Raw genomic sequence first — 10,345 nt, forward strand, 5'->3', positions numbered from 1 at the left:
AACTGTGATACCGAATGTAAACAATGCATAGGCTGATGAATCCTATCGTCTCTTCTTGTCCCTTCATTCCCGCAGGGCCATTTATCGAGAGTGGTAAGTCTCCGCAAAGAGTGTCGCCGCGAGCATGACAAATCTTCCCGATCGCATATCGTTGTGCTCGCTAACACCCTTTGATTGAACTTTGTGTGTGTGTGTGTGTGTGTGTAGTAAAAATGTGTATGCCGTCGTCGCCGCATGAGTAGGTTTCAATCCCATTCTCGGATTGAGGTGAACTCATGTTGTTTGTGTATGTGGTTGTTGAATGCTCCTGCTTATGTGGCATACATAATCTGGGGAATGGGGAAATAACGCCATCTGGTGGACTAAATAATAACTCACATTTATTTGCTTACATTTTGCCCTCTTGATGGCATTAGACTAAGCAAAATGATTTATTGTTGCCCTGCTCTTCTGTACAGTCAGCTGGGATAGGCTCCAGCATACCCGCAACTCTATGGATGGGTGTATCCTCTTCCTGTTTCTTATGTGTCATCATCTCATTATGCTCATTTGATACATAATGTGGGGAATGGGGAAATATCGCCATCTGGTGGACTAAAACAGCAATTGTGACATTTATTTGCTAACGTTTTGCCCTCTTGATGGCATTAGACTAAGCAAAATGATTTATTGTGGCACTGCCTCTTACTTACAGTCAGCTGGGATAGGCTCCAGCATACCTGCAACTCTATGGATGGGTGTGTCCTCTTCCTGTTTCCTGTTATGTGTCATCTCATTATGCTCATTTGATACATAATGTGGGGAATGGGGAAATATCGCCATCTGGTGGACTAAAACAGCAATTGTGACATTTATTTGCTAACGTTTTGCCCTCTTGATGGCATTAGACTAAGCAAAATGATTTATTGTGGCACTGCCTCTTACTTACAGTCAGCTGGGATAGGCTCCAGCATACCTGCAACTCTATGGATGGGTGTGTCCTCTTCCTGTTTCCTCATCATATCTCATTATGCTCATTTGATACATAATCTGGGGAATGGGGAAATATCGCCATCTGGTGGACTAAAACAGCAATTGTGACATTTATTTGCTAACGTTTTGCCCTCTTGATGGCATTAGACTAAGCAAAATGATTTATTGTTGCACTGCCTCTTACTTACAGTCAGCTGGGATAGGCTCCAGCATACCTGCAACTCTATGGATGGGTGTGTCCTCTTCCTGTTTCCTGTTATGTGTCATCATCTCATTATGCTCATTTGATAATAATGATAATAATGATGATGAAAAGTGATGATGTCATATTTCTGGTCAACATCAACTGCGTTTTTAATATTTCTCTTCTGTGATTTTTTTTCTTCAGGGGTAAAACAAACTACATCAACCTGGGTTCTTTCCTCATCAAGCCAGTGCAGCGGGTCATGCGCTACCCGCTGCTGCTGATGGAGCTGCTGGGGGCCACGCCGGAGAGCCACCATGACCAGCCTCAACTGACTCTGGCCCTGCAGGCCGTCAAGGAGATCAACGTGAACATCAACGAGTACAAGCGGAGGAAGGATCTTGGTGAGGAACTTCATTCATTCATTTCAGGGTCGCGGGGGGTGCTGGAGAGGCGAGAGGCGGGGTACACCCTGGACTGGTGGCCAGCCAATCACAGGGCACATATAGACAAACAACCATTCACACTCACATTCATACCTATGGACAATTTGGAGTCGCTAATTAACCTAGCATGTTTTTGGAATGTGGGAGGAAACCGGAGTACCCGGAGAAAACCCATGCATGCACGGGGAGAACATGTACCACACCTCTCGCCCAATGTCAGCTGGGATAGGCTCCAGCACCCTGCCAATTTACCTAGCATATTTTTGGAATGCTAGGTTAATTAGCAACTCCAAATTGTTCATAGGTATGAATGTGAGTGTGAATGGTTGTTTGTCTATATGTGCCCTGTGATTGGCTGGCCACCAGTCCAGGGTGTACCCCGCCTCTCGCCCAAAGACAGCTGGGATAGGCTCCAGCAACCCTGCGACCCTTGTGAGGATAAGCGGTAGAAAATGAATGGTTCAGTTCAAACTAAAAAAAACTAAATAATACAACTAAACAACACCGCCCGTCACCCAAAGACAGCTGGGATAGGCTCCAGCATGCCCGCAACCCTCGTGAGGAAAAGCAGTAGAAAATGAAAGATTCAGTTCTAAACTAAAAAACGAAATAATACAACAAAACAACACCGCCTGTCGCCCAAAGACAGCTGGGATAGGCTCCAGCATGCCTGCAACCCTCGTGAGGAAAAGCAGTAGAAAATGAAAGATTCAGTTCTAAACTAAAAAACGAAATAATACAACAAAACAACACCGCCTGTCGCCCAAAGACAGCTGGGATAGGCTCCAGCATGCCCGCAACCCTCGTGAGGAAAAGCAGTAGAAAATGAAAGATTCAGTTCTAAACTAAAAAACGAAATAATACAACAAAACAACACCGCCTGTCGCCCAAAGACAGCTGGGATAGGCTCCAGCACCCCCGCGACCCTTGTGAGGATAAGCGGTAGAAAATGAATGGTTCAGTTCAAACTAAAAAAAACTAAATAATACAACAAAACAACACCGCCTGTCGCCCAAAGACAGCTGGGATAGGCTCCAGCACCCCCACAACAGTTGTGCGGATAAGTGGTAGAAAACGAATGGTTCAGTTCTAAACTAAAAAAAAACTAAATACAACAAAACAACACCGCATGTCGCACAAAGACAGCTGGGATAGGCTCCAGCATGCCCGCGACCTTCGTGAGGAAAAGCAGTAGAAAATGAAAGATTCAGTTCTAAACTAGAAAAACTAAATACAACTAAACAACACTTCCTGTCGCCCAAAGACAGCTGGGATAGGCTCCAGCATGCCTGCAACCCTCGTGCGGATCAGCGGTATAGAAAATAAATGGATAGTAAACACAAAACTAAACCAAAAAAAATAATCAGTGCTCTCAAATCTCAATTTTGTCGCCCTCTGCTGTCCACAGTGGTGAAGTACCGGAAAGGTGACGAGGACACGTTCATTGATAAAATCTCCAAGCTGAGCATGCACTCCATCATCAAGAAGTCCAATCGTGTCAGCAGCCATCTTAAGCACCTGACAGGAATTTCACCACAGGTACGTTCTAAGTTCCAAAACGTTCAAATTTAAGTTTTAGTTTAAATACCGTTTAAATTCACGGCATTTGTGACCTTTCAGATTAAGGACGAGGCGTTCGATGACGCTGAAAAGAGGTTCCGGCTGCAAGAGAGACTCATCAAATCCTTCATTCGGGATATTTCCTTGTACCTGCAACATATAAGGGTATTTTATTTATATCGATGTACTTAATCTAGTTGTTACGGTGCTGATGGAATTGAACCGTCCGCAGGAATCAGCCTCCGTTAAGGTGCTGGCGGCCATCAGCTTCTGCGACATCTACACAGAGCGTAGCATCCCTGACCCCGAGCGCTTTCAGAGAGCTCATCGTTGCATCAGCGACAAGCAGTTCACTGAGTTTGTAAGTAGACGTTTGAAGTAGTACACAGATTTCATGAAAAATACTTCAATATAACCTCATGTCATGCTGGTGATTACGATCGATCTTAAGTACCTCACATTATTTCCTGCATGTATATAATTTGCACACAAGCCCGCCTTCTGAATCGATTTCGGATCAACATTTGCAATAAAATGTACTACCATAACACCTTTATTAACTCAAGCTCCCAATATCACTCTTTGTCTTTTTTTAAATTGCTAATATACAGTAGTGATACAGTAATACGCAAGCTAAGGAGAAAACGGTTGCTCACTGAGTTAACTCATGGGAATTTGAATTAACCCGCTTCCGATTCTGTGGTTGCGAATAATTCTCGATTGTGAACTTCTCCATGATGTTTTTTAATATCAACTATTTATCAACTTGAATTTCTCACATATATTTTCATAGGAATGGTTGTTTGTCTATATGTGCCCTGTGATTGGCTGGCCACCAGTCCAGGGTGTACCCCGCCTCTCACCTGAAGACAGCTGGGATAGGCTCCAGCACCCCTGCATCCCTCGTGAGGATAAGCGGTAGAAAATGAGTGACTGAATTTTCACAGGAGTACAAAAACGCTCATGAAAAAAAATGAGGGCTGCCAATCGATGATCATATTTAATCACGATTAATCACATTTTTATCTCAAAATTAATTGCAATTAATAAAAATGTTTTTATCCATCATATGTAGGGTTTAGATGCGATTCAAAAGTGACATATTTTAAAAACAATGATTCAATATGGCCGACAAGTCCAGGGTGTACCTCGCCTCTTACCCAAAGACGGCTGGGATAGGCTCCAGCATGCCCATAACCCTTGTGAGGATAAGCGGTAGAAAATGAATGAATGAATTTTTACAGGAGTACAAAAACGCTCATGAAAAAACGAGGGCTGCCAATCTATGATAATATTTAATACCAATTAATCACATTTTAATCTCATAATTAATTGCAATTAATCAAAATGTTTTTATCCATCATATGTAGGTTTTAGATACGATTCAAAAGTGACACAATGATTCAATATGGCTGACAAGTCCGGGGTGTACCCCGCCTCTTACCCGAAGATGGCTGGGATAGGCTCCAGCATGCCCGCAAACCTCGTGAGGATAAGCGGTAGAAAATGAATTAATTTTTACAGGAGTACAAAAACGCTCATGAAAGAACGAGGGCTGCCAATCGATTATCATATTTAATCGTGATTAATCACATTTTGTTATCTCATAATTAATTGCAATTAATCAAAATGTTTTTATCAGAAAATGGATGGATAGATTCAATATGGCTTACAAACGATTCGTGTAGACGCCTGTCAACGATATGCCGTTGGACCCCCAGTTTTAGCATGCTAGCAGCTTCTTCTTCGTTGGTGTTTGCGGGTATTTCTACAGGTCGACAAACTGGGCATTGAAACTAGGAATCAAAATTGAAAAATTTAAATCGGAATGTGGTGCAGGTTCCCGTCGATGTCCAACTGTACTTGCGATGGAATAGAACCGGAATCTCCCCTTGAACGCATTGTTGGGTTTTTTTTGTCCAACAGAAGGAGCGCACAGAAGCATTGGTGATCAACCCGCTCACCCAGTTGCTCCTCATGTTCGCCGGCCCTCACAAACTCATCCAGAAACGCTTCGACAAGCTCCTCGACTACGACAACTGCAAGGAACGCGCCGACCGCCTCAAGGATCGGCGGGTTCAGGATGAGATGCACGTAGCACGTAGCAACTACGAAGCGCTCAACGCCCAACTCCTGGACGAACTACCCAAGTTCCACGTGGCCGCCGAGGAGTTGTTCACCGGTTGCGTGAAGGCCTTCGCTCAGGCCCAGAAGGACTTCATGAAGACCACACTTGGGGAGCTGAATCCTCTTCTTCAAGCCGTGAGTCCATCGTGTTAGCTTCCGGTTTGCTTGAAACCTCTTTTTTACTGACTTATTTAAAATTTCCTGTTCCTACAGCAACGTACGCTACATTGTGCTAGCTAGCTAGCTAACTAGCAGTGGCTATTTTTTGTTTTTTTTCGCAATAGCGACCTAAACTGTTAGCTATAGCAAATTTAGCTTGTGCTATACTGACTTATTTAAAATTTCCTGTTCCTACAGCAACGTACGCTACATTGTGCTAGCTAGCTAGCTAACTAGCAGTGGCTATTTTTTGTTGTTTTTCGCAATAAATAGCGACCTAAACTGTTAGCTATAGCAAATTTAGCTTGTGCTATACTGACTTATTTAAAATTTCCTGTTCCTACAGCAACGTACGCTACATTGTGCTAGCTAGCTAGCTAACTAGCAGTGGCTATTTTTTGGTTTTTTTTGCAATAAATAGCGACCTAAACTGTTAGCTATAGCAAATTTAGCTTGTGCTATACTGACTTATTTAAAATTTCCTGTTCCTACAGCAACGTATGCTACATTGTGCTAGCTAGCTAGCTAACTAGCAGTGGCTATTTTTTGTTTTTTTTCGCAATAAATAGCGACCTAAACTGTTAGCTATAGCAAATTTAGCTTGTGCTAAAGGTGCTAGCACAAGGTGCTAGCGTTAGTTAGTGGCTAGCTAGCTAGCCACTTTTGCTTTCATAGCTAAAAAGGATACATTTTTAGTAGCTTATCTAGTAGCTGATACGTCAACAAATAATACAATTTCTCAGGAGTGGTTCGCGCTACATTGTGCTAGCTGGATATGAGCTAACTATGTTAACCGGTGCTCGATTGTGTAGTATTTAGCATAAAAAATGGACACATTTCTTAACAAGGAAGTATTTTGAGTGCCAAGAAACAGGCGTAAATAAAAAATTAGCAAAGTTTAGCAAGCTAATATGTTAGCCGCAGCAATGTTAGCTTGTTGTGCTATAGTCAACGGACAGACATAGGCCATTAAAGTTCCCTTACTAGAAATTTACTTCAAATGTACTTTTGTTTTTGTGTGGTTTTAACCTGCTCACGAGTAACGTACGCTACATTGTGCTAGCTAGCTAGCTAACTAGCCACTAACTGCCGGCTTACTTTTGCTTTCATAGCACTCGGCATCTAAAAATGATACGTTTTCAATTGTTATTATTATTTCAATTGTTTGTTTTTGTGTGCTTTTAGCCTGCTGACTTATTTAAAATTTCCCGTAGTTTTCCCGCAAAGTCGGCACCGAGGGCAACCTGGTCTCGCAGTTCCAGGAAGAGTACGGTCGTGTGCTTCAACTCCTGCAGAGTTTCAGTTTCTGCCCTGAAAACCTGCCCCCAACCACAACCACGACCGCTAAAAAACCGTTTGAGAAGAAAACGATGGAGAAACAGATCTCGAAAAAGCAACTCCAAGGACCTGTTAGTTCATTTGGAATTTTAACGGAATTTTCTACGGAATCATGAGTCCCGGACTAATATGACTTTTGTTTTGTTTTTATCCGATTAGCCTAATTACATCCTTCAGACCGATGAACACCGTGCCGGGTTGATGGCTCGCTTCAGTCACGAGAAACTCTTCCAGGCTGAGAGGAACTTCAATGCGGCTCAGGATCTGGATGTGTCCATCCTGGAGGGGGACCTCGTCGGGGTCATCAAGCAGCAGGACCCCATGGGGAGCCACAATCGATGGCTAATCGACAACGGAGGTGGGTAGCATCGGAAAAAAAACGCCATACAAAAATGAGTTATTTTTGATCGTGGTCTATGGTCTTCTTTCGTAGTCACTAAGGGATTCGTGTACAGTTCCTTCCTCAAACCGTACAACCCGCGGCGAAGCCATTCCGACGTATCCATCGAAAGCCAGTCGTCCAACGAGTCGGGCTACGGCGGTTCCTCGCCCGTCTTCTCACGCCAGAACAGCAACAGTACGCTAACGTTCAACCAGGACACGGCGGTCGTTAGCTTCTCCGCGAACCAACCGTCGCCGCAACCTTCGCTGGATTCCACGCCTTCCCGAGTGCCAAACCCGGACTCGTCACCGCGAGATCCCTCCCACCACCACCAATGCCGCAGACGCCAACACAGGAACCCGGAACCTCCTTACCAGCGCTCGGGTCCCCGCCACGGGGACTCGTACGACATCAGTCACACCAGTACGAGCGAACAATCGGAAACGGATAATTATTCGCCACGCGGAACAATCCGTTCCCAGCGACACGTCGACCAAGACTACGACTCGTACCAGTGGAGGAACGGCGAGAAGAAGTCGTACTCTCAGGACGACTTTAGCGAGCCGGAATCCGAACAGGACGGCGAATCAGACGGACATCAGGTGAGATTTATTTACAATCGCCCACTTTCGTTTTTCCGACATTTGCGATCAATCGTCGGAGATAAATGTTGCAATGGCGACGCTATCGACTTTTACGGTTGACAAGCTAATGAGCTAGCAAATTAAAGTTTAAATCATGCTACAAATTAACATTGCTAACATTGCTAACACTAACATTGCTAAAGTTAGCAATTAGCAGCTAATTGTACTGATATTTTTTGTTTTTTATAAAAAAATTCGTAATGAATAGCGACACAAACTGTTAGCTACAGCAAATGTAGCTTTTACTAAATTAAAATTAAAATAAAAAAAAAATTTAAATAAATAAATTATTAAAGTATATGCTACATTGTGCTAGCTAGCTATCTAGCTAGCCACTAACTGCTGGCTTATTTTTGCTTTCATAGCACTCGGCATCTAAAAATGATACATTTTTAATTGTTTTTTTTTTTTTAAGTTCAAGTCATGCTACAAATTTTGCAACATTGCTAAAGTTAGCAATTAGCAGCTAATTGTACTGATGATGTTTTTTTTTAGCTATAGCAAATTTAGCTTGTGCTAAATTAATTAAATTTCCCTTACTAGAAATCTACTTGAAATGTACTTTTGTTTTTGTGTGGTTTTAACCTGCTCACGAGCTACGTATGCTACATTGTGCTAGCTAGCTAGCTAACTAGCCACTAACTGCTGGCTTATTTTTGCTTTCATAGCACTCGGCATCTAAAAATGATACATTTTTTATTGTTTTTTGAGCGAGAAGTTCGTGCTACATTGTGCTAGCTGGAAATACGCTAACAACGTTAACGTGGTTGTGCTAGGTTGTGTAGTATTTAAAATCGAAATGGGCACATTTCTTAACAAGGAAGTATTTTGAGTGCCAAGAAACACGAGTAAATAAAAAATGTGCAAAGTTTAGCAAGCTAATATGTTAGCCACAGCAACGTTAGCTTGTTGTGCTATAGTCAACGCGCCGATATAGGCCATTAAAGTTCCCTTACTAGAAATCTACTAGAAATGTACTTTTGTTTTTGTGTGGTTTTAACCTGCTCATTAGCAACATATGCTACATTGTGCTAGCGTTAGTTAGTGGCTAGCTAGCTAGCCACTTTTGCTTTCATAGCTAAAAAGGATACATTTTTAGTAGCTTATCTAGTAGCTGATACGTCAACAAATAATAAAATTTCTCATTAGTGGTTCGCGCTACATTGTGCTAGCGTTAGTTAGTGGCTAGCTAGCTAGCCACTTTTGCTTTCATAGCTAAAAAGGATACATTTTTAGTAGCTTATCTAGTAGCTGATACGTCAACAAATAATAAAATTTCTCATTAGTGGTTCGCGCTACATTGTGCTAGCGTTAGTTAGTGGCTAGCTAGCTAGCATCTGGCTTACTTTTGCTTTCATAGCACTCGGTATCTGAAAAGGATACATTTTTAGTAGCTTATCTAGTAGCTGATACGTCAACAAATAATACAGTTTTTCATTAGTGCTACATTTCGCGCTACATTGTGCTAGCTGGATATGCGCTAACTATGTTAACCTGTGCTCGGTTGTGTCGCATTTAGCATAAAAAATGGACACATTTCTTAACAAGGAAGTATTTTGAGATCCAAGAAACACGCGTAAATAAAAAATTAGCAAATTTTAGCAAGCTAATATATTAGCCGCAGCAACGTTAGCATGTTGTGCTATATTGTAGCCACCCAAACACAAACAAGTATTTATCTCTAACCCTGTAATTTTTTGTTTCCCTTTTTCAGATCTACTTTGCCCTCTACTCCTTCAGCGCTCGTTGCGCTAACGAACTTAGCATTTCGGCAAACCAGCGGCTTCGCATACTCGAGTTCCAGGACATGAACGGCAACGGAGAATGGTGGCTTGGCGAGGCGGGAGGCCGGCGAGGCTACGTGCCTTCGAACTACATACGAAAATCGGAGTACACTTGAGAAGTTCGAGTCCCATACTGCCACCTTGTGGTGACGAGCACAATGAACAAACTTTTTTTGCTCATGGAGTGCATTTTTATGCCTATATTTATAGATTTTTTTTTTGTATATATGTAAATATTATTTTTTTTTACTTGGCGCTCTCCTGTGTTTTTTTTTTTTTTTACTTAGTGAAGTAAAAATGTACAAAGTGAGTATGAAGTGTGAAGCAGGAAATGTCTGAATTCAAAATCAGAGTTAAAAGTTTAATGGTGCTTGCTTGACGACACTCCTTAACTTTTTAATTTTTATTTTGCTAGTGGCCTACATATATATATATATTATTATTATTACATCGTACCTGGAGTGACACTGTGAAATGAAACCTGGGGGAAAAAAAAGAGGATACAAACCTCCAGCTACTGTACATACTGTATGTAATACTGTATATGGAATATTTGCACCCACTGTACAGTCATGAATTTGGATTAAAACAGCACTGCAGCTGAAAAATACCTTTTTTCGCCCCCCATTTATTTAGCATTCACAATTTTATTAATTTAATTTAAATTTTATTAATATTTAAATTAATTATTTTTTTATATAAATATATAAATAAATATTATTATAGAGTTAAATAATTTTTCCAAAGCT

At 41.7% G+C, this 10,345-nt stretch overlaps 1 protein-coding gene across 3 annotated transcripts in view; it reads left to right on the top strand.

The window, feature by feature from the left end:
- dnmbp (dynamin binding protein) overlaps positions 1 to 10,232 on the top strand; it is a 47,652-nt gene extending 37,420 nt beyond the window's left edge. The window contains exons 8-17 of one of the 3 annotated variants that reach the window (XM_058061611.2): positions 76 to 93; positions 1,361 to 1,560; positions 3,011 to 3,141; positions 3,223 to 3,327; positions 3,395 to 3,523; positions 5,089 to 5,424; positions 6,663 to 6,857; positions 6,946 to 7,144; positions 7,220 to 7,770; positions 9,527 to 10,231. In XM_058061611.2, coding sequence (XP_057917594.2) covers positions 76 to 93; positions 1,361 to 1,560; positions 3,011 to 3,141; positions 3,223 to 3,327; positions 3,395 to 3,523; positions 5,089 to 5,424; positions 6,663 to 6,857; positions 6,946 to 7,144; positions 7,220 to 7,770; positions 9,527 to 9,712 — 2,050 coding nt within the window. In that variant the 3' untranslated portion in view covers positions 9,713 to 10,231. Of the gene's footprint in view, positions 1 to 75; positions 94 to 1,360; positions 1,561 to 3,010; positions 3,142 to 3,222; positions 3,328 to 3,394; positions 3,524 to 5,088; positions 5,425 to 6,662; positions 6,858 to 6,945; positions 7,145 to 7,219; positions 7,771 to 9,526 lie in introns of all 3 variants that reach the window. The other 2 variants (XM_058061614.2, XM_058061612.2) reach the window with 2 other exon arrangements.
- Positions 10,233 to 10,345: the final 113 nt, after the last annotated feature.

This window comes from Doryrhamphus excisus, unplaced genomic scaffold (assembly GCF_037039965.1).
Source record: "Doryrhamphus excisus strain RoL-2023G ecotype Guam unplaced genomic scaffold, RoL_Dexc_Guam_v1.1 HiC_scaffold_24, whole genome shotgun sequence".
In the NCBI taxonomy this organism is placed as follows: Eukaryota; Metazoa; Chordata; class Actinopteri; order Syngnathiformes; family Syngnathidae; genus Doryrhamphus; species Doryrhamphus excisus.